Here is a 23,143-nt window from a genome sequence, read left to right as displayed (position 1 = left end):
GGTTTGATTGACAGCGGGAAGCCCTGACAGAGTTCCGGCCGGGACTCGTTCTAGTTACGCAAGTTTCCAGGTGACGTCAGATAATCGTTGCAGTGACAAAATGGTGTTTTGACTGCAAATTTAAAGGTGCAGTGCGGGATATCTTACAGAATTAGGAATCAATGTGTTATTTTATACACATTTAAGAAGATTAAAGATTAAGATAAAGTGACACAAACAAACACACAAACTCATGGTTCTTGTATTTCACTTTATTTTTATTCTCATTTTTTCACATCAAAACAACAACTAATAATATTAATATAAACCCCTCCCCCCCCCCCCTGCACACTGTGCTGATTCTCAGGACTATCCCCAGCCCAGCCCATCCCAGCCCATCCCAGCCCATCCCAGCCCAGCATCCTCCCAGCATCCTCCCAGCCCAGCCCATCCCATCCCATCCCATCCCAGCCCAGCCCAGCCCAGCCCATTATTCCCCAGACTCCAGTGGCTGATGCAGATGAGCAGCACAGCTTAGTAAATAAACGTGATGTGGAATTGGGGTAGTGAGATGAGAGGAAGCTGGGGAGAGGTTGGTTCACTGTGATTGGACGATGCGGGAGAACACGCCCTCAGGCTCCTTCCCCTCCCCCAGCGCGGCCGCCAGCCCCTCCCCCCTCCGCGCGGCCGCCAGCTGGGCAAGAGAGGAGAACGAGCGCGGCTCCGAGACAGCAAGCTCTGCAAGGACCTTCCGATTGAGAGAGACCTGAGACTGAGAGAGAGGAGAGAGGAGAGTTAATACAGCCTGTACTACACAGAGAGAGAGTCAATACAGACCCGAGACTGAGAGAGAGGAGAGAGGAGAGTCAATACAGCCTGTACTACACAGAGAGTCAATACAGCCTGTACTACACAGAGAGAGTCAATACAGCCTGTACTACACAGAGAGAGAGAGTCAATACAGCCTGTACTACACAGAGAGAGAGTCAATACAGCCTGTACTACACAGAGAGAGAGTCAATACAGCCTGTACTACACAGAGAGAGAGAGTCAATACAGCCTGTACTACACAGAGAGAGAGTCAATACAGCCTGTACTACAGAGAGAGAGAGAGTCAATACAGCCTGTACTACACAGAGAGAGAGTCAATACAGCCTGTACTACACAGAGAGAGAGTCAATACAGCCTGTACTACACAGAGAGAGAGAGTCAATACAGCCTGTACTACACAGAGAGAGAGAGTCAATACAGCCTGTACTACACAGAGAGAGAGAGAGTCAATACAGCCTGTACTACACAGAGAGAGAGAGTCAATACAGCCTGTACTACACAGAGAGAGAGAGTCAATACAGCCTGTACTACACAGAGAGAGAGTCAATACAGCCTGTACTACACAGAGAGAGAGAGTCAATACAGCCTGTACTACACAGAGAGAGAGTCAATACAGCCTGTACTACACAGAGAGAGAGTCAATACAGCCTGTACTACACAGAGAGAGAGAGTCAATACAGCCTGTACTACACAGAGAGAGAGGAGAGGAGAGAGAGGGGAGGGGGGAGGGGAGAGAGGAGGGGAGAGGAGGGGGGAGGGGAGAGAGGAGAGGAGAGGGGAGCCCTCACCTTGAGCAGGTAGTGGATGAGGACGGGATATTTGAGGCCGTGTTCCCGGGAGGCAGCAGCGAGGCGAGTGATCCACAGCTGAGAGACAGAGAGAGAGAGAGAGAGAGAGAATGTGAAACAATACAGGAGATACAACACACACGAGGGAGCGAGGCTGCGTGCGTGCGTGCGTGTGTGTCAGGGGGTGGGTGTGTGTCAGTGGAAATTCTTACTGGGGGTGTGGGGTTGTTGCTGGGGGGGTGTGAGGTTGTTGCTGGGGGGTTGTTGTTGGGGGGTTGTTGCTGGGGGGTTGTTGTTGGGGGGTTGTTGCTGGGGGGTTGTTGCTGGGGGGGTTGTTGCTGGGGGGTGTGGGGTTGTTGCTGGGGGGTTGTTGCTGGGGGGGGTTGTTGCTGGGGGGGGGTTGTTGTTGGGGGGGTTGTTGCTGGGGGGGTTGTTGCTGGGGGGGTTGTTGCTGGGGGGGGTTGTTGCTGGGGGGTTGTTGCTGGGGGGTGTGGGGTTGTTGCTGGGGGTGTGGGGTTGTTGCTGGGGGGGTGTGGGGTTGTTGTTGGGGGGTTGTTGTTGGGGGGGGGTTGTTGCTGGGGGGTTGTTGCTGGGGGGGTGTGGGGTTGTTGTGGGGGGGGGTTGCTGGGGGAGTGGGGTTGTTGCTGGGGTGTGGGGTTGTTGTGGGGGGGGGTTGCTGGGGGAGTGGGGTTGTTGCTGGGGGGGTTGTGGGGGGGTCTCGTATGCTGTACCGTCCTCATGCTCCTCCTCTTCCTCTTCCTCGACTTGCTGGCGTAGACGAAGGCTCTCCGCACCGCACGCACTGCCAGCCGGTAACAGCGACTCTTCCTGCCACGGAAGTGCTGGAGAACAGGAAGAGAGACGTGAGGGGAACACGGGGCAGAGACACTGAGACACTGAGACAGAGAGACACTGAGACACTGAGACAATAAGACACTGAGACAGAGAGACACTGAGACACTGAGACAGAGAGACACTGAGACACTGAGACAGAGAGACACTGGACACTGAGACAGAGAGACACTGAGACAGAGAGACAGAGAGACACTGAGACAGAGAGACACTGAGACAGAGAGACACTGGACACTGAGACAGAGAGACACTGAGACAGAGAGACAGAGAGACCAGGATATCCAGGTCTGGGACTCAGACTCCCGCTGCACTGCAGTGTGATCCACTCCTGGCTTCACTAGGAGTTTAACAGTAAGACGCACGGCGGGGCTGATCGCGCTGCAGCCCGTCCGCTGACATGAGATTGAAACCGTGCAGGAGGGGCTGCGGGCTGCACAGCGCGCGATGCAGCGACGAGGAGGGTTACCCCCTGAAGCTCGCGATCCCACAGCAGCCTGCACGACACGGAGCTGTCGCGTCAAAATATCACGACAGTGAGGCGGCGGATCAGCTGCAGCAGCTCGTCTACAAACGGAAGGGAGTTTTCTGTTCTGTCACAATTGCACTGCGGTTATTATCAGACCGGCTGCTGTCTGGAGGCTCGCAGTGAACCTCGCTGCTGCGCTGACGGGTCTGCCCGGTCTCCCCAGTATCACCAGTCTCCCCAGTATCACCAGTCTGTCTTACCCGGGCATGTTTCAGAAGCTCTTGCACCTTCCAGTAGCGGTCGGGCCCCCTGCTCCGTATCCACCGCGATAATGTCAAGAACACCATCTCCCTGCGCTGCGCTTCTTTTCTCTTCTTTTCTGTTCTTTTCCCTTCCCTTCTTTCTTGACCTCCGAGAGCCGCAAAGACACTACAGCCCGCCTCCTCGCATGCACAAGGGAGCTGCCATGTTAACCACAGCGAGTGAGGTCATTTCCTTCGGAAGGGCGTCCCCGCTCTCTGCGCGCGGCTCTGCTGCCCTCTGCGGGTGGAGAATCGGAACTGCACCCACGCTGTCACCAGATACCCCGGGACGGCCAGCAGGTGGCGCTGTGGATCCGTGATTTCTCAAATAATGGTTAAAAAAAAGAGAAAGAAAACAATTCTCGCCTTTAAAAGGAAGTGTGTCTTTCTGGGATCCGAGGCAATTGCACAGTAAATATTGTTAGGATTTAGCAGTTGAGTATTCGGAAGTGTCACGGTCTCTGAGAGAGAGGGACAGAGGGAGAGAGCGGTGGAGAGGGAGAGAGAGGGAGAGAGGGAGAGAGAGCAGGGAAGAGAGGGAGAGAGCGGTGGAGAGGGAGAGAGAGGGAGAGAGGGAGAGAGAGGGAGAGAGCGGTGGAGAGAGGGAGAGAGAGGAGAAGAGAGGGAGAGAGAGCGGGGAAGAGAGGGAGAGAGGGAGAGAGCGGTGGAGAGGGAGAGAGAGAGCAGGGAAGAGAGGGAGAGAGCGGTGGAGATGGAGAGAGAGCAGGGAAGAGAGGGAGAGAGAGGGAGAGAGGGAGAGAGAGGGAGAGAGAGAGAGAGCGGTGGAGAGGGAGAGAGCGGTGGAGAGGGAGAGAGAGGGAGAGAGAGAGAGAGAGGGAGAGAGAGAGAGAGAGAGAGAGAGGGAGAGAGAGAGAGAGGGAGGGAGAGAGAGAGAGAGAGAGAGAGAGAGAGAGGGAGAGATGAGGAACGCTACCAGATGTTAGCAAGCTGTTCTATGAAGTTGCTGCAGTTAATTTAGCAGTAAATTGGACTGAATGGTCGATTAATTGAGCAGAACGTTACTGACAAGATCAGCTGTGTGTGTGTCCGTGTCTCTGTGTGTGTGTGTCCGTGTCTGTGTGTGTGTCTGTGTGTGTCTGTGTGTGTGTGTCTATGTGTGTCAGTGTGTGTCTATGTGTGTGTGTCTGTGTGTCTATGTGTGTGTGTGTCTATGTGTGTCTGTGTGTCTATGTGTGAGTGTGTCCGTGTCTGTGTGTGTGTGTGTGTGTGTCTATGTGTGAGTGTGTCCGTGTCTCTCTGTGTGTGTGTGTGTGTGTCTATGTGTGAGTGTGTCCGTGTCTCTGTGTGTGTGTCTGTGTGAGTGTGGGGTGCGTGGGGTGTGTGGGGTGCGTGGGGTGTGTGGGGCGGGGGGCAGGTATTACTATCAATGCGGGACAACATTTGAGAAAATGTCTCCCACAAAGATAGTAACTCCTGAAAAAAACGACGTTGTGGGGACGTCACCACTTTGAAAAAACACCTTTTTAAGAACTAAATATGCCTTCAAAAACCAATCAATAAATCAATCAATCAATCAATCAATCAATCAATCAATCAATTAATTAATAAAAAGTGCCCACATATTGAGTTTGTTGTCGACGTTCACCCTGTGTGGAGTTGTGTCTGACTGGAGCTTTGTAAAGCAGATTTAACACATTGAAATGTGACATGAATACGGATCCCCGAATCCCCCCCGCATCGCGGCGGCTCGCTGCTCTCCTTGGCGGGGGTAGTTTGTTTTCCACGGGGTTCATTTATTCGTCTCAGCTTTTTCTGTTGTGAAGAAGAATGTTTTTTAGAAGCTGCTGTTGAGATGAGCTCAGCGGGTCCTGAGGGCGTCGATAAATCATTACGCAATCACCACTTCATACACAGAACGTATTTCACACTGTCTTCAAAAAGAGATTAAAAGATAAATCACAGACGAGCAGGTAAACTAACTCAAGCACCGAGGAGAAGCAGACTGAAGCAACGACACTGACCGGGAATATACACGAACTGACTCGATGAATAAAGCCTTTCTCTTGTAGTCGAAACGTTTGTCTTGAATTCATTAACCTTGTTTTGGCCTTTTTAAATGTATTCATGTTTAATAGTTTAATAGTCGACTTTACAAAAGGCAGCCGGTGAAAGTAAAGCAGACAGTATTTTGTCGGTAATATGATGCTTTTATGAAGTGTTAACTCTCTCACACGCACACTCTTTCACACGCACACTCTCTCACTCTGACACACACACGCTTACTCTCTCACACACACTGTCTCACACACACAGTCTCTCCGTCACACTCTCTCACTCTCTCACACTGACACACACATGCACAGTGTCCCTCACACACACTGTCTCACACGCACAGTCTCTCCGTCACACACACTCTCTCTCTCAAACACACACTGTCTCACACGCACAGTCTCTCCGTCACACACACTCTCTCTCACACACACGCACACTCTCTCTCTCACACACACTCTCTCTCACACGCACACACACACACTGTCTCACACGCACAGTCTCTCCGTCACACACACTCTCTCTCTCAAACACACACTGTCTCACACGCACAGTCTCTCCGTCACACACACTCTCTCTCACACACACGCACACTCTCTCTCTCACACACACTCTCTCTCACACGCACACACACACACTGTCTCACACGCACAGTCTCTCTCACGCACACTCTCTCTCTCACACGCACACACACACACACTGTCTCACACGCACACACTGTCTCACACACACACACTGTCTCACACGCACACTCTCTCTCACACGCACACTCTCCCTCACACACTCTCTCTCTCTCAAACACACACTGTCTCACACGCACAGTCTCTCCGTCACACACACTCTCTCTCACACACACGCACACTCTCTCTCTCACACACACTCTCTCTCACACGCACACACACACACTGTCTCACACGCACACTCTCTCTCTCACACGCACACACACACACTGTCTCACACGCACACACTGTCTCACACACACACACTGTCTCACACGCACACTCTCTCTCACACGCACACTCTCCCTCACACACTCTCTCTCTCTCAAACACACACTGTCTCACACGCACAGTCTCTCTCACACGCACACTTTCTCTCTCACACACGTACAGTCTCTCACACGCACACACGCACACTCTCCCTCACACACTCTCTCTCTCTCAAACACACACTGTCTCACACGCACAGTCTCTCACACGCACACTCTCTCTCTCACACACACGTACAGTCTCTCACACGCACACACACACACACACTGTCTCACAGCACAGTCTCCCTCACACACACACTCTCTCTCTCACACACACACACACACACTCTCTCTCTCACACGCACACACTCTCCTCCCGAGCAGTGAAGCAGCCTGCTCGTCTCTTCACTTCAGCGGATCCCGCAGCGCAGAGCAGAGAGCCGGCGAGCGGAGCTCCTCTTCAGCTGCTAGACCAACTCGCCGAGCCGACCGGAGCATCTGCAAAACAACCGGGGAAGAGACAGCGAGAGAGAGAGAGGGATTCTAGTGTCCATTCTAAAACATCAAATACAAACTAAATAAGCGTGTTTTAATAATAATAATAATAATAATAATAATAATATTTATTTGGAGACAAAACTAGGCAGAAGAAGAAGATACGAGATTTGTGGCAACACTGCGCTGACAGAACCGACCCGGACCGGACGGGACCGCACTATCCGAACCAGCTTCAGTGCGAAGTGGCGGTGCCAGGTGAGTGACTTCTAGCGCGGTTGTAACCTCTTCCTCAGGCACGGCGATGGGAAGCGCCCCGATAGCAGCTCGCTGTATTTCTGCTCTCTCGGAAGTCACTGCAGTGGGAGATTGGAAACAGTCCGATGAAATGGATTGATCTGCCGGGACAGCAGCCGGCGAGTCGCCGAGGAGACGAGCAGCGTGGATATCGATGTGCGCGGATCGTGTGGAGGGGAAATGCAGGGTGAACACGATCGAGACGCGGCTGCAGCCTCGGGAGACAGCATTCACTCGTGGGCTGTTTTTATTGTGTATCGTGTTCATTTAAAACGTTTTTATATTAAAACAAACAAACAAACAAACAAACAACAGGTGAGTAATTATAATATACTTCAATGAAAGAGTCAAACTCGATTATTCATGTCCTTGTGTGCAAAAACAAACCCATCGCTGTGAAGTGAAGAATGAACCGGACATCCATTCAGATCCGCAGCGTCTCAATGCTGTGCACAGTGTAATAACACAGGCTTGTAATATTTCATGTGTTCCTGTGCTCCTCCTCCTCGCCTCTCAGCACACAGCGAGGAGGAGTCAGATCCGCAGCGTCTCAATGCTGTGCACAGTGTAATAACACAGGCTTGTAATATTTCATGTGTTCCTGTGCTCCTCCTCCTCGCCTCTCAGCACACAGCGAGGAGGAGTCAGATCCGCAGCGTCTCAATGCTGTGCACAGTGTAATAACACAGGCTTGTAATATTTCATGTGTTCCTGCGCTCCTCCTCCTCGCCTCTCAGCACACAGCGAGGAGGAGTCAGATCCGCAGCGTCTCAATGCTGTGCACAGTGTAATAACACAGGCTTGTAATATTTCATGTGTTCCAGTGCTTCATTCATGTAACACCGTCACTGTGTGGAATCCTGTGGCACAGCTTTTGCTGCAGCACTGTGATTGTATTTATCGTACCTCTCTCTGACAGCAGTGAATCGTGGGAATGTCCGAGTCGAATCTGGAGGAGCTGGGCGGGTCGGACACGGCCCTGATGATCGTGCGGCCCCCCGATTACTGCGTAGAGGGGCCCAGCCTGCCCCTGGAGCACAGGGGGCCCCTGTCCTGCCTGGGCTGGTCCGCGCTGGTGGGGCTCCTCAACGCCGCTCTGCTCCTGCTGCACGTCGTGCTCGTGGGGGTCGTGTTCGGAGTCGTGCTGCTGCCCACCATCGTGGTCGTGTACTTCGGCTTCCAGTGCCACTCCAGGGTGAGTACCCAGCATGCATCAGAGAGTCAGCACACTGACCCTGTCTCTAATACCAGCACGCTGACCCTGTCTCTAATATCAGCACGCTGACCCTGTCTCTAATACCAGCACGCTGACCCTGTCTCTAATATCAGCACGCTGACCCTGTCTCTAATATCAGCACGCTGACCCTGTCTCTAATACCAGCACGCTGACCCTGTCTCTAATATCAGCACGCTGACCCTGTCTCTAATATCAGCACACTGACCCTGTCTCTAATACCAGCACGCTGACCCTGTCTCTAATATCAGCACGCTGACCCTGTCTCTAATATCAGCACGCTGACCCTGTCTCTAATATCAGCACGCTGACCCTGTCTCTAATATCAGCACGCTGACCCTGTCTCTAATATCAGCACGCTGACCCTGTCTCTAATATCAGCACGCTGACCCTGTCTCTAATATCAGCACGCTGACCCTGTCTCTAATATCAGCACGCTGACCCTGTCTCTAATATCAGCACGCTGACCCTGTCTCTAATATCAGCACGCTGACCCTGTCTCTAATATCAGCACGCTGACCCTGTCTCTAATATCAGCACGCTGACCCTGTCAAACACACAGTGTGTCCACGACAACTAGAACACACACACACACAGAGCGTGTCCACGACATGCCACTGGAGCAGACGTGCAGCTCCTGAGCTCAGGTGAGCGCGTCCCAACGCACAAACCATATCGAAAGAGAAAATGTCATTTAGAGAAAGTGACCCTTCAAAACAAAAAGGACAAGCTGGAGCAAGGATGAGCTGTCTGAATCAAAGAGAGAACGAACGAAAACACTCTTTATTCAAGATCTCTCTCTCTCTCTCCCTCTCCCTCTCCCTCTCCCTCTCTGTCTCAGTCTCTCTCTCTCCCCTCTCCCTCTCCCTCTCCCTCCCTCTCCCTCTCTCTCTCTCTCCCCTCCCTCTCCCTCTCCCTCCCCCTCTCTGTCTCCGTCTCTCTCCCTCTCTCTCTCTCTCTCTCCCTCCCCCTCCCCCCTCTCCCCTCTCCCTTCTCCCTCCCCCTCTCCCTCTCCCTCTCCCTCTCTCTCCCTCCCTCTCTCTCTCTTCCCTCTCCCTCTCCCTCTCCCTCTCTGTCTCAGTCTCTCTCTCTCCCCTCTCCCTCTCCCTCTCCCTCTCCCTCTCCCTCTCTCTTCCTCTCCCTCAGAGCTTGAAACCAGGTGCTACGCATTCAAACCAGCTCCGCTCAGAAGCATCACAATAAAAAATAAATAAAAAAGCCATTAACAAAAAAGAAACTCATTAGATGTTGATCGAGCTCCAGTAACAGCACAGTGTAATCAGCGAATAAGGACTGTGCTTTACCACACTGTGCTGTCACTGGGGGCCACGTTAACACTTTCTAAGAGCGCACACACACACTCTGTCTCTCACACACACGCACGCGCACGCACGCACGCACGCACGCACACACACTCTGTCTCTCACACACACGCACGCACACACACACACACGCACGCACACACACGCACGCACGCACACACACTCTGTCTCACACACACGCACACATGCACACACACACACGCACGCACACACACACACACACACACACACACACACACTCTGTCTCTCACACACACACACACGCACACACTGACACACACTCTGTCTCTCACGCACACACACACACACACACACACACACACACACACACACTCTGTCTCTCACGCACACACACTGACACACACTGACTCTCTAAATCGATTTTCCCTCCCTTTGTTCAGAACGGTGTGTGAAAGAAAACCACACACTATGCAGTGAAAGGAGATTAGAGAGATTACTGCATGAAAACAGAGTGATCTCGGCTGAGTGGCCACATGTGTGTGCCAATCTGAAAAACATTCAAATATTCACAGCTCTGAACACTCCCTTAGAAAAGGGGCAGTATCTTTGCTGTTTTCCCATGGCTGTGCTTCGCTTTCACCACAGTTTACCCTTAAACCTTCCTGTGCTTTAATCACACTTCACTTTGATCAGGGTGTGCTTTATAAGGGCTTCGGGCAGAGGCAGGGGCAGGGGCAGGGGCAGGGGCAGAGGCAGGGGCAGGGGCAGGGGCAGGGGCAGGGGCAGAGGCAGAGGCAGAGGCAGAGACAGAGGCAGGGGCAGAGGCAGCTCTTCAGAAAGCACTCACACACTCCTCAAAGTGCCTTCATGTTTTCTGCTGCCTATTTCAGTTTCCCTCAGTAAAACCACAGCAAAGTGTGATAAAGCAACATGAAAGCCTGGGAAAGCACAGGGAAGCATTGTAAAGCACAGAGAGGTCTGGTAAAGCATAGGGAAGCATTGTAAAGCACAGAGAGGTCTGGTAAAGCATAGGGAAGCATTGTAAAGCACAGAGAGGTCTGGTAAAGCATAGGGAAGCATTGTAAAGCACAGAGAGGTCTGGTAAAGCATAGGGAAGCATTGTAAAGCACAGAGAGGTCTGGTAAAGCATAGGGAAGCATTGTAAAGCACAGAGAGGTCTGGTAAAGCATAGGGAAGCATTGTAAAGCACAGAGAGGTCTGGTAAAGCATAGGGAAGCATTGTAAAGCACAGAGAGGTCTGGTAAAGCAGATTAAAAAAACAAACCATGGGAAACTATGGGAAATGCGCACAGGAAGCTGCTGAAGTAGCGTGGTAAACCTTTATAAGGAATATAATGAGAAAATGGGATTTATTTGAAGTCAGGACTCTCAAGAGACACATAAGAAGAGATTCGAGGGGGATGTTTATTAATCCATCAAGCCCTTTGGTACAAATGTGCATTCATGTGACAATGTGTTTTTATACTGACAGACCCTCTATAATAAATGCACTCAGTATAATATCTGCACTGCAAACTCTAGCAGCAGCTGCAGGCAGTGCAGACCTGGCACTGGGAATATCAATGGCAAAGCATTCAGAGTGTTTAACTCATTCTCTAGCAGCAGATCACATGCATTCACATCAGCTTTAAATGTACGTTTACAGGGGTGTGTTTCACAAGGTTCATTCGCAGTCATTGTGCAGTTTTCCTCAATGCAATCCCATAGCTTGCCGTGTTTCTTCATGTCTGTTGCGTGCCTCTCTGTGCCTCTCTGTGCCTCTCTGTGCTTCTCTGTGTCTCTCTGTGCCTCTCTATGTCTCTCTGTGCTTCTCTATGCCTCTCTGTGCCTCTCTGTGCTTCACTGTGCCTCTCTGTGCTTCTCTGTGCTTCTCTGTGCCTCTCTGTGCTTCACTGTGCCCTCTCTATGTCTCTCTGTGCTTCTCTGTGCCTCTCTGTGCTTCTCTGTGCTTCACTGTGCCTCTCTGTGCTTCTCTGTGCCTCTCTGTGCTTCTCTGTGCCTCTCTGTGCTTCTCTGTGCTTCACTGTGCCTCTCTATGTCTCTCTGTGCTTCTCTGTGCTTCTCTGTGCCTCTCTGTGCCTCTCTGTGCTTCACTGTGCCTCTCTGTCTCTCTGTGCTTCTCTGTGCCTCTCTGTGCTTCTCTGTGCTTCTCTGTGCCTCTCTGTGCCTCTCTGTGCTTCACTGTGTCTCTCTGTGCTTCTCTGTGCTTCTCTGTGCCTCTCTGTGACTCTCTGTGCGTCTCTGTGCCTCACGATGTCTCTCTGTGCCTCTCTGTGTCTCTCTGTGCTTCTCTGTGCCTCTCTGTGCTTCACTGTGCTTCTCTGTGCTTCACTGTGCCTCTCTGTGCTTCACTGTGCCTCTCTGTGTCTCTCTGTGCCTCTCTGTGACTCTCTGTGCGTCTCTGTGCTCACGATGTCTCTCTGTGCCTCTCTGTGTCTCTCTGTGCCTCTCTGTGCTTGCCTGTGCCTCTCTGTGCCTCTCTGTGCCTCTCTGTGCTTCACTGTGCCTCTCTGTGCCTCTCTGTGCCTCTCTGTGCCTCTCTGTGCTTCTCTGTGCCTCTCTGTGCGTCTCTGTGCTTCACTGTGCTGTTACTGTGGGCAGCGTTGAACTGCGCAGACTCTCCTTTGTTCATTTTCTCCAGGCAGCCATGATTCCTCGCCATGGTTCACTACTTCAATACAAACTGACTTTCATTTAGTTCCTCCCCAAACAGAGCTGCTGGTTCATTTGAATTCAGTCAATTAACTGAGCCCGTTGAGCTGGAACCAAAACTGTTTTCGTGTTTCTGTGTTTTCTTGTGGATATTAAACCGGTCCCTGAGCAAAGCTCTCTCCCCCTCCCTCTCCCTCCCCTCCCTCCCCCTCCCTCTCCCTCTCCCTCTCCCCCCTCTCCCTCTCCCTCTCCCTCTCCCCCCCTCTCCCTCTCCCTCTCCTCTCTCTCTCTCTCTCTCCCCCTCCCTCTCCCCCTCCCCCTCCCCCCCTCCCTCTCCCTCTCCCTCCCTCTCTCGTCCAATTGAATGTGTCTCTCTCTCTACCACTCTCCCTCTCCCCTCTATAACAATATTAATAATGTCCTTGCAATGACAGTAACCAAACACCGGGTGGCGGTGTGCTCTCAGTATAAAATCAGCTGTTTGTTATTGATGTTCTTTTATTGGACGCTTTCTTTATACATCAGTGTCTGGTTCTCCAGTGCTCTCCCTCTCCTCTCCCTCTCCCTCTCCCTCTCCCTCTCCCTCTCCCCTCTCCCTCTCCCTCTCCCTCTCTCTCCCTCTCTCTCTCGGTGTTCACAGCAGTACCAGGCAAATGCAGCTCATAGATTCTCACACTGAGCCACTCAAACCCACTGCCTTCCACACTGCAGCCCAGCTCTTTCTCTAACCACTGAGCCACTCAAACCCACTGCCTTCCACACTGCAGCCCAGCTCTCTAACCACTGAGCCACTCAAACCCGCTGCCTTCCACACTGCAGCCCAGCTCTTTCTCTAACCACTGAGCTCCCCAAGGCCTCTCATGCCTGGCCTTGTGGATAAATGGTTTCTTTGAAAGAGCTGAACAATGCTTTCCACACGTCAGCAGTTTATTGACATTTCTTTTGAAAAGTCAAATTCCTTCTGATCACAAGAGCCCGGCTTGTGGCAATGGAAATGCAGCCTTCCCTGCTGTGAGACACACCACAGTGTATACTGTGCCTTCCTCTCAGTACCTCTGCTAAGAGCTTCAGCTAGCGGGCCGGCTGGCTCTGACTCTCTCTCTCTCTCCTCTCCTCCCGCTGCAGGTCCTGCACTCTAGCGCCCCCTATTGCAGGCGCTTGCTGGATGACGGCTCCTCCTCGGCTCTCATCATCCTGGGCTTCGTCATCTTGTCTCCGCTCCTCGTGGTTGCCATGGTGATTTACTGTGGGCTGGCGCGCAGGCTCCGCCTCTTCCTGCTCTTCCAGCCCTGCGCACGCGCTCGGTACCGCGGGGGCACGTGGAGCGGGTTCCAAGTCCCGTGCTGCTGCTGGGGAGGGGGCAGCTCTGTCAAAGCCTGGGTGTGAGAGAGGCGTTCAGTCAGTGTCACTGGAGCTCAGCACAGCCCCATTCGATCACTGTCCCTCCAGCACAGGCTGTGTTCACATCACCGCAGTGCTGGAATCACACAGTGTAACACACAGCTATACAGAATGTTACACAGATAGATAGATAAGGTTCTAGATTTTAATAAGGCATGAAAAAGCATCATCCACACCCAGATAAAAGTTTACCCCACAGTAAATCTGCAGCTTCCCCCCATGCTTACCACACCTCTCTGTGCTTTACAATGCTTCCCTATGCTTTACCAGACCTCTCTGTGCTTTACAATGCTTCCCTATGCTTTACCAGACCTCTCTGTGCTTTACAATGCTTCCCTATGCTTTACCAGACCTCTCTGTGCTTTACAATGCTTCCCTATGCTTTACCAGACCTCTCTGTGCTTTACAATGCTTCCCTATGCTTTACCAGACCTCTCTGTGCTTTACAATGCTTCCCTATGCTTTACCATGCCTCTCTGTGCTTTACAATGCTTCCTTATGCTTTACCACACCTCTCTGTGCTTTACAATGCTTCCCTGTGCTTTACCAGACCTCTCTGTGCTTTACAATGCTTCCCTATGCTTTACCAGACCTCTCTGTGCTTTACAATGCTTCCCTATGCTTTACCAGACCTCTCTGTGCTTTACAATGCTTCCCTATGCTTTACCAGACCTCTCTGTGCTTTACAATGCTTCCATATGCTTTACCAGACCTCTCTGTGCTTTACAATGCTTCCCTATGCTTTACCAGACCTCTCTGTGCTTTACAATGCTTCCCTATGCTTTACCAGACCTCTCTGTGCTTTACAATGCTTCCCTGTGCTTTACCAGACCTCTCTGTGCTTTACAATGCTTCCCTATGCTTTACCAGACCTCTCTGTGCTTTACAATGCTTCCCTATGCTTTACCAGACCTCTCTGTGCTTTACAATGCTTCCCTATGCTTTACCAGACCTCTCTGTGCTTTACAATGCTTCCCTATGCTTTACCAGACCTCTCTGTGCTTTACAATGCTTCCCTATGCTTTACCAGACCTCTCTGTGCTTTACAATGCTTCCCTATGCTTTACCAGACCTCTCTGTGCTTTACAATGCTTCCCTATGCTTTACCAGACCTCTCTGTGCTTTACAATGCTTCCCTATGCTTTACCAGACCTCTCTGTTCTTTATTCCTCTGTGCTGTGCTTTTATTGTTAGATATTTTTCTAAGGGCGTTGGGAGGTCAGATAGGATATAGAATGCTGTTTCACTTTCAGTGTCATTGTGTGTAAACCCGTGTCTGTTACTGTGTGTGTGTGTCAAATACTCACAAAAAATGTATTTGCCAAAATAATTAAAAACAATTCCTAAGTAGTTTGTACGTCCTGTAAAATAAATAAACTTGAATTGTTGTTGACCGTTTTCTCATTTTATATTCCTTAGAGAGGGAGGAAAAAATCATTGTCGCAATGCAAGTTTGTCCTTGGCTCAGGCAAAGGAATGAATTTGAATGAGAGGGCAGAACACTGCAGAAGAGAGAGGAGAGGAGAGGAGAGAGGAGAGGGGAGAGAGGAGAGGAGAGAGAGGAGAGAGGAGAGGAGAGGAGAGACAGCAGAGAGGAGAGAGGAGAGGAGAGAGGAGAGGAGAGTGAAGAGGAGAGGAGAGAGGAGAGGAGAGAGGAGAGGAGAGGAGAGACAGCAGAGAGGAGAGAGGAGGAGAGGAGAGAGAGTATAGGAGAGAGGGGAGAGAAAGGAGATGAGAGAGGAGAGCAGTGTGGAGTAGTGGTTAGGGCTCTGGACTCTTAACCGGAGGGCCTTGAGCAAGGTACTTTACCTAGATTGCTCCAGTAAAAAAACGTATAAATGGGGAATTGTATGTAAAAATAATGTGATATCTTGTAACAATTGTAAGTCGCCCTGGATAAGGGCGTCTGCTAAGAAATAAATAAATAATAATAAAGGGGAGAGAAGAGTGGAGGAAAGAGAGGAGAGAGAAGGGGAGAGGAGAGAGAAGGGGAGAGGAGAGAGAAGGGGAGAGAAGAGAGAAGGGGAGAGGAGAGCGGAGGAAAGAGAGGAGAGAGAAGGGGAGAGGAGAGGAGAGAGAAGGGGAGAGGAGAGAGAAGGGGAGAGGAGAGCGGAGGAAAGAGAGGAGAGAGAAGGGGAGAGGAGAGGAGAGAGAAGGGGAGAGGAGAGAGAAGGGGAGAGGAGAGCGGAGGAAAGAGAGGGGAGAGAAGGGGAGAGGAGAGGAGAGAGAAGGGGAGAGGAGAGAGAAGGGGAGAGGAGAGCGGAGGAAAGAGGAGAGAGAAGGGGAGAGGAGAGAGAAGGGGAGAGGAGAGCGAAGAGGAGAGGAGAGGAGAGAGAAGGGGAGAGGAGAGGAGAGAGAAGGGGAGAGGAGAGAGAAGGGGAGAGGAGAGCGGAGGAAAGAGAGGAGAGGAGAGGAGAGAGAAGGGGAGAGGAGAGAGAAGGGGAGAGGAGAGAGAAGGGGAGAGGAGAGCGGAGGAAAGAGGAGAGAGAAGGGGAGAGGAGAGAGAAGGGGAGAGGAGAGCGAAGAGGAGAGGAGAGGAGAGAGAAGGGGAGAGGAGAGGAGAGAGAAGGGGAGAGGAGAGAGAAGAGAGGAGAGAAGGGGAGAGGAGAGAGGAGAGAGGAGAGGAGAGAGAGGAGAGAGAAGGGGAGAGGGGAGAGGAGAGGAGAGGAGAGGAGAGAGAAGGGGAGAGGGGAGAGGAGAGGAGAGAGAGAGGAGAGAGAAGGGGAGAGGAGAGAGGAGAGAGGAGAGGAGAGGAGAGAGAAGGGGAGAGGAGAGAGAAGGGGAGAGGAGAGAGAAGGGGAGAGGAGAGAGAAGGGGAGAGAAGAGCCAGCAGCAACCCTGTGGAGCGGCCCGTTGCCATGGTAACTGCTTCAGCAAGCTCATTTTAAAGGGCGGGGAGGTCATGTACTTTGCAAGCTTTCAGAAAGATCTTTGTAAAGAATTTGGAATTGAGACAACGTGATGGGTTTGGCAGCGTACGTGAACTTGGAGACCAAGAAAAAAAATGAAGAAAGAAAGGTGCTGAAGCCAGCTTCATGACAACCTCCAGTTACTTGTGATAGCGAGGCAGAGGCGTGCGATACACTGTTACTGTGGAGTCTGTCCCCTGTCGTTAACATGAGAGGAGGTTAAAACCACTCTATATATATATATAGAGAGAGAGAGACAGAGATTTCTACATGCAGAGACTGAAGTGTCTCTTCACCCCGCCACTCCATCACTCAGCAGCCACGGACAGCCAAACACAAATGGAATTTCAGTCACTTCACAATGTGGACAATTCTATCACAGCAAACCTTAACCCTTCACACACTGCGGAGCTGTGTACACCAACGCCACAGGCTGGCTTCCTGCCCTCACTTACACAGGACGTGCTCATCTCTCACTGCCTGCCCTGAGAAATGGGACCCATGGGAAATACACACTGCCACCTGCTGGACCTTTGAAAGAGTCTCCCACAGCAACAGCATGCTAAAGCATAGGGGAGCACTGTAAAGCACAGAGAGGTCTGGTAAAGCATAGGGAAGCATTGTAAAGCACAGAGAGGACTGGTAAAGCATAGGGAAGCATTGTAAAGCACAGAGAGGTCTGGTAAAGCATAGGGAAGCATTGTAAAGCACAGAGAGGTCTGGTAAAGCATAGGGGAGCACTGTAAAGCACAGAGAGGTCTGGTAAAGCATAGGGAAGCATTGTAAAGCACAGAGAGGACTGGTAAAGCATAGGGAAGCATTGTATGTCACAGAGAGGGATGGTAAAGCATAGGGAAGCATTGTAAAGCACAGAGAGGTCTGGTAAAGCATAGGGAAGCATTGTAAAGCACAGAGAGGTCTGGTAAAGCATAGGGAAGCATTGTAAAGCACAGAGAGGACTGGTAAAGCATAGGGAAGCATTGTAAAGCACAGAGAGGTCTGGTAAAGCATAGGGAAGCATTGTAAAGCACAGAGAGGTCTGGTAAAGCATAGGGGAGCACTGTAAAGCACAGAGAGGTCTGGTAAAGCATAGGGAAACATTGTAAAGCACAGAGAGGACTGGTAAAGCATAGGGAAGCATTGTATGTCACAGAGAGGGATGGTAAAGCATAGGGAAGCATTGTAAAGCACAGAGAGGTCTGGTAAAGCATAGGGAAGCATTGTAAAGCACAGAGAGGTCTGGTAAAGCATAGGGAAGCATTGTAAAGCACAAAGAGGTCTGGTAAAGCATAGGGGAGCACTGTAAAGCACAGAGAGGTCTGGTAAAGCATAGGGGAGCACTGTAAAGCACAGAGAGGTGTGGTAAAGCATAGGGAAGCATTGTAAAGCACAGAGAGGTCTGGTAAAGCATAGGGAAGCATTGCAAAGCACAGAGAGGTCTGGTAAAGCATAGGGAAGCATTGTAAAGCACAGAGAGCTCTGGTAAAGCATAGGGAAGCATTGTAAAGCACAGAGAGGTCTGGTAAAGCATAGGGAAGCATTGTAAAGCACAGAGAGGTCTGGTAAAGCATAGGGAAGCATTGTAAAGCACAGAGAGGTCTGGTAAAGCATAGGGAAGCATTGTAAAGCACAGAGAGGTCTGGTAAAGCAGATTAAAAAGCATACCATGATAAACTGGTAAATTCAGTGTATAACTGTGGGTAAAGCATGGGGGGCTTAAGCTGCAAATGCCCCCCCTTCACAATGCTTTTAGGATGTCTCTCTGTCTCTGCAGTCCCCACTGAATCTGTCTCTATTAGCACGGAGAGTGTGAGGGAGGGAGGGGGGGAGACATGAGAGTCTCTTAACCTTTCCCCAGAAGCACACTCTGTTTAATCGTCTCTCTCTCTCTCTCTCGTAACCTTTCACAGAGAGAGCGTGGGGACTGTTAGCAGACACAGAAACGCTTTTCACATCCTCTCACCCCCTCTCTCGCTCAGAGTCTCGTGACCTTTCACTGTGAGAGCCAGCGGCGCCTTGAGAATGCAGCCTGCCTCCCTCCCTGTCAATAAACCCCTCCCCTCTTCTCTGAGACACGAAGGGTGCAGTGCAGCACGCGGCCCCCAGGTGGCGCTGCAGCCCACTGCTCTGAGAGACACTCCAGAAACTGCCAACATTTTTCATTTTGTAACAAACACTATGAGTGGAGGTTCAGTAACAAGTCCTGCTTTGAACCAGCGGCTTCGGCAGATCATTGCGGAACAAACCTCTCATTTCTGACACATTTCAAAATGAATAAATAAAGAACGAAATAACTCAAACTCCCAGCATGGTGGGCGGTCAGTCCCTCAGCCTGGATGATAAAGAAGCTTCACGGGGCTGGCTGCTGTGTCGTGGTTCGGAGGGGAGGAATGCTTTTCAGTTTTCAATCTCCAGCACGTCCTCCCCCAGGCTGTGCGCAGCTTGATAACAGAGCCTCCCCCTCCCTCCTGGTAAAGGAATGTGCAGTTCCACTCTCCACTTCGGTTTAGTCTGAGCTTCATTTCAAAGTGTTCGCTGTCTCTCTCTCTCTCTCAGCAAGTTCACAGGGGATCCCTCCTGTTATCAACAGAGATTGTTTTTCAAACAAAGAATTCTGTTTACTGATCTATCTTTTCAGTCTGTGCCCCTCCCTCTCCTTCCTTCAGAGAGATGAAGAAAGGTATACAAACCAGACACAAATAGATTTAAACAAAACAACACGATCAAAACGAACCCATGGGAAAGTGTGCTGGCTGCTGACAAGCGATTGAAAGCGTGCCAGACCAGCGAGCTGATTGAAGCATCGCCAGACCAGCGAGCCGATTGAAGCATCGCCAGGCCAGCGAGCAGATTCCTTTATCAGCTACCGTGCAACACCCAAAACACACAGGGAGGGGAAGCAGGGCACAGGAGAGTACAATCCACACCGTGCAACACCCAAAACACACAGGGAGGGGAAGCAGGGCACAGGAGAGTACAGCACACACCGTGCAACACCCAAAACACACAGGGAGGGGAAGCAGGGCACAGGAGAGTACAATCCACACCGTGCAACACCCAAAACACACAGGGAGGGGAAGCAGGGCACAGGAGAGTACAGCACACACCGTGCAACACCCAAAACACACAGGGAGGGGAAGCAGGGCACAGGAGAGTACAGCACACACCGTGCAACACCCAAAACACACAGGGAGGGGAAGCAGGGCACAGGAGAGTACAATCCACACCGTGCAACACCCAAAACACACAGGGAGGGGAAGCAGGGCACAGGAGAGTACAGCACACACCGTGCAACACCCAAAACACACAGGGAGGGGAAGCAGGGCACAGGAGAGTACAGCACACACCGTGCAACACCCAAAACACACAGGGAGGGGAAGCAGGGCACAGGAGAGTACAATCCACACCGTGCAACACCCAAAACACACAGGGAGGGGAAGCAGGGCACAGGAGAGTACAGCACACACCGTGCAACACCCAAAACACACAGGGAGGGGAAGCAGGGCACAGGAGAGTACAATCCACACCGCGCAACACCCAAAACACACAGGGAGGGGAAGCAGGGCACGGGAGAGTACAGCACACACCGTGCAACACCCAAAACACACAGGGAGGGGAAGCAGGGCACAGGAGAGTACAGCACACACCGTGCAACACCCAAAACACACAGGGAGGGGAAGCAGGGCACAGGAGAGTACAGCACACACCGTGCAACACCCAAAACACACAGGGAGGGGAAGCAGGGCACAGGAGAGTACAATCCACACCGTGCAACACCCAAAACACACAGGGAGGGGAAGCAGGGCACAGGAGAGTACAGCACACACCGTGCAACACCCAAAACACACAGGGAGGGGAAGCAGGGCACAGGAGAGTACAATCCACACCGTGCAACACCCAAAACACACAGGGAGGGGAAGCAGGGCACAGGAGAGTACAGCACACACCGTGCAACACCCAAAACACACAGGGAGGGGAAGCAGGGCACGGGAGAGTACAGCACACACCCAGTCCTGCACACGGCCCCTTACTGCACTAACACAGTGATTTGCATTTCCCCCATACTTTTCCCATGGCTGTACGACACATTTACCTCTGGGAGGAAGAGACAGAGAGAGAGAGAGAGAGAGAGAGAGACGTGCAGGGAGGCTCAGACTCAGGGAGCTGGAACCTGACAATTTCCTCTGGAATGTAAACAGCTGGATCTGCACAGATGCATAGATTTAAAAACAATACAACAAAACAAAGGGCCTCAATGAGCAGCCTCTCTGTGTGTTTGCACAGAAGACTTTCAGCACCTGAGGCAGTGAGGTTACAGGGCTCTTAGTTCAGGATGTGTGAAAGGGCAGCGGTACGGGCAGTGAGGTTATAGGGCTCTTAGTTCAGGATGTGTGAAAGGGCAGCGGTACGGGCAGTGAGGTTACAGGGCTCTTAGTTCAGGATGTGTGAAAGGGCAGCGGTATGGGCAGTGAGGTTATAGGGCTCTTAGTTCAGGATGTGTGAAAGGGCAGCGGTACGGGCAGTGAGGTTATAGGGCTCTTAGTTCAGGACGTGTGAAAGGGCAGCGGTACGGGCAGTGAGGTTATAGGGCTCTTAGTTCAGGATGTGTGAAAGGGCAGCGGTACGGGCAGTGAGGTTATAGGGCTCTTAGTTCAGGATGTGTGAAAGGGCAGCGGTACGGGCAGTGAGGTTATAGGGCTCTTAGTTCAGGATGTGTGAAAGGGCAGCGGTACGGGCAGTGAGGTTATAGGGCTCTTAGTTCAGGATGTGTGAAAGGGCAGCGGTACGGGCAGTGAGGTTATAGGGCTCTTAGTTCAGGATGTGTGAAAGGGCAGCGGTACGGGCAGTGAGGTTATAGGGCTCTTAGTTCAGGATGTGTGAAAGGGCAGCGGTACGGGCAGTGAGGTTATAGGGCTCTTAGTTCAGGATGTGTGAAAGGGCAGCGGTACGGGCAGTGAGGTTATAGGGCTCTTAGTTCAGGATGTGTGAAAGGGCAGCGGTATGGGCAGTGAGGTTATAGGGCTCTTAGTTCAGGATGTGTGAAAGGGCAGCGGTACGGGCAGTGAGGTTATAGGGCTCTTAGTTCAGGATGTGTGAAAGGGCAGCGGTACGGGCAGTGAGGTTATAGGGCTCTTAGTTCAGGATGTGTGAAAGGGCAACGGTACGGGCAGTGAGGTTATAGGGCTCTTAGTTCAGGATGTGTGAAAGGGCAGCGGTACGGGCAGTGAGGTTATAGGGCTCTTAGTTCAGGATGTGTGAAAGGGCAGCGGTACGGGCAGTGAGGTTATAGGGCTCTTAGTTCAGGATGTGTGAAAGGGCAGCGGTACGGGCAGTGAGGTTATAGGGCTCTTAGTTCAGGATGTGTGAAAGGGCAGCGGTACGGGCAGAGAGGTTATAGGGCTCTTAGTTCAGGATGTGTGAAAGGGCAGCGGTATGGGCAGTGAGGTTATAGGGCTCTTAGTTCAGGATGTGTGAAAGGGCAGCGGTATGGGCAGTGAGGTTATAGGGCTCTTAGTTCAGGATGTGTGAAAGGGCAGCGGTACGGGCAGTGAGGTTATAGGGCTCTTAGTTCAGGATGTGTGAAAGGGCAGCGGTACGGGCAGTGAGGTTACAGGGCTCTTAGTTCAGGATGTGTGAAAGGGCAGCGGTACGGGCAGTGAGGTTATAGGGCTCTTAGTTCAGGATGTGTGAAAGGGCAGCGGTACGGGCAGTGAGGTTATAGGGCTCTTAGTTCAGGATGTGTGAAAGGGCAGCGGTACGGGCAGTGAGGTTATAGGGCTCTTAGTTCAGGATGTGTGAAAGGGCAGCGGTACGGGCAGTGAGGTTATAGGGCTCTTAGTTCAGGATGTGTGAAAGGGCAGCGGTACGGGCAGTGAGGTTATAGGGCTCTTAGTTCAGGATGTGTGAAAGGGCAGCGGTACGGGCAGTGAGGTTATAGGGCTCTTAGTTCAGGATGTGTGAAAGGGCAGCGGTACGGGCAGTGAGGTTATAGGGCTCTTAGTTCAGGATGTGTGAAAGGGCAGCGGTACGGGCAGTGAGGTTATAGGGCTCTTAGTTCAGGATGTGTGAAAGGGCAGCGGTACGGGCAGTGAGGTTATAGGGCTCTTAGTTCAGGATGTGTGAAAGGGCAGCGGTACGGGCAGTGAGGTTATAGGGCTCTTAGTTCAGGATGTGTGAAAGGGCAGCGGTACGGGCAGTGAGGTTATAGGGCTCTTAGTTCAGGATGTGTGAAAGGGCAGCGGTACGGGCAGTGAGGTTATAGGGCTCTTAGTTCAGGATGTGTGAAAGGGCAGCGGTACGGGCAGTGAGGTTATAGGGCTCTTAGTTCAGGATGAGTGAAAGGGCAGCGGTACGGGCAGTGAGGTTATAGGGCTCTTAGTTCAGGATGTGTGAAAGGGCAGCGGTACGGGCAGTGAGGTTATAGGGCTCTTAGTTCAGGATGTGTGAAAGGGCAGCGGTACGGGCAGTGAGGTTATAGGGCTCTTAGTTCAGGATGTGTGAAAGGGCAGCGGTACGGGCAGTGAGGTTATAGGGCTCTTAGTTCAGGATGTGTGAAAGGGCAGCGGTACGGGCAGTGAGGTTATAGGGCTCTTAGTTCAGGATGTGTGAAAGGGCAGCGGTACGGGCAGTGAGGTTACAGGGCTCTTAGTTCA

The 23,143-nt window shown here is 51.7% G+C and overlaps 2 protein-coding genes across 3 annotated transcripts; one reads left to right on the top strand and one right to left on the bottom strand.

Annotated features, from left to right (window-relative positions):
* Nucleotides 1-451: 451 nt before the first annotated feature.
* LOC131730440 (large ribosomal subunit protein bL20m-like) lies at nucleotides 452-3,912 on the bottom strand. Its single transcript, XM_059020502.1, has 4 exons — nucleotides 3,177-3,912; nucleotides 2,330-2,440; nucleotides 1,599-1,676; nucleotides 452-751 (listed from the first exon to the last, which is right to left on the bottom strand). Exons 1-4 carry the CDS (start codon nucleotides 3,261-3,263, stop codon nucleotides 578-580), a joined length of 450 nt encoding a protein of 149 aa, XP_058876485.1. The 5' UTR covers nucleotides 3,264-3,912; the 3' UTR covers nucleotides 452-577.
* Nucleotides 3,913-6,414: 2,502 nt separating this feature from the next.
* Nucleotides 6,415-14,969, top strand: LOC131730439 (transmembrane protein 88-like). 2 transcript variants are annotated; one of them, XM_059020501.1, is made up of 3 exons: nucleotides 6,415-6,951; nucleotides 7,913-8,185; nucleotides 13,306-14,969. In XM_059020501.1, the coding sequence occupies exons 2-3, from the start codon at nucleotides 7,925-7,927 to the stop codon at nucleotides 13,564-13,566; spliced, it is 522 nt and encodes a 173-aa protein (XP_058876484.1). In that variant the 5' UTR covers nucleotides 6,415-6,951; nucleotides 7,913-7,924; the 3' UTR covers nucleotides 13,567-14,969. The 2 variants fall into 2 exon arrangements, with proteins under 2 accessions (XP_058876484.1, XP_058876483.1); XM_059020500.1 differs by having other exon boundaries at nucleotides 6,416-6,951; nucleotides 7,910-8,185.
* The last annotated feature ends 8,174 nt before the right edge of the window (nucleotides 14,970-23,143 follow it).

Source organism: Acipenser ruthenus, unplaced genomic scaffold (assembly GCF_902713425.1).
Source record: "Acipenser ruthenus unplaced genomic scaffold, fAciRut3.2 maternal haplotype, whole genome shotgun sequence".
In the NCBI taxonomy this organism is placed as follows: Eukaryota; Metazoa; Chordata; class Actinopteri; order Acipenseriformes; family Acipenseridae; genus Acipenser; species Acipenser ruthenus.
This window is presented reverse-complemented; position numbering and strand designations above follow the sequence as displayed.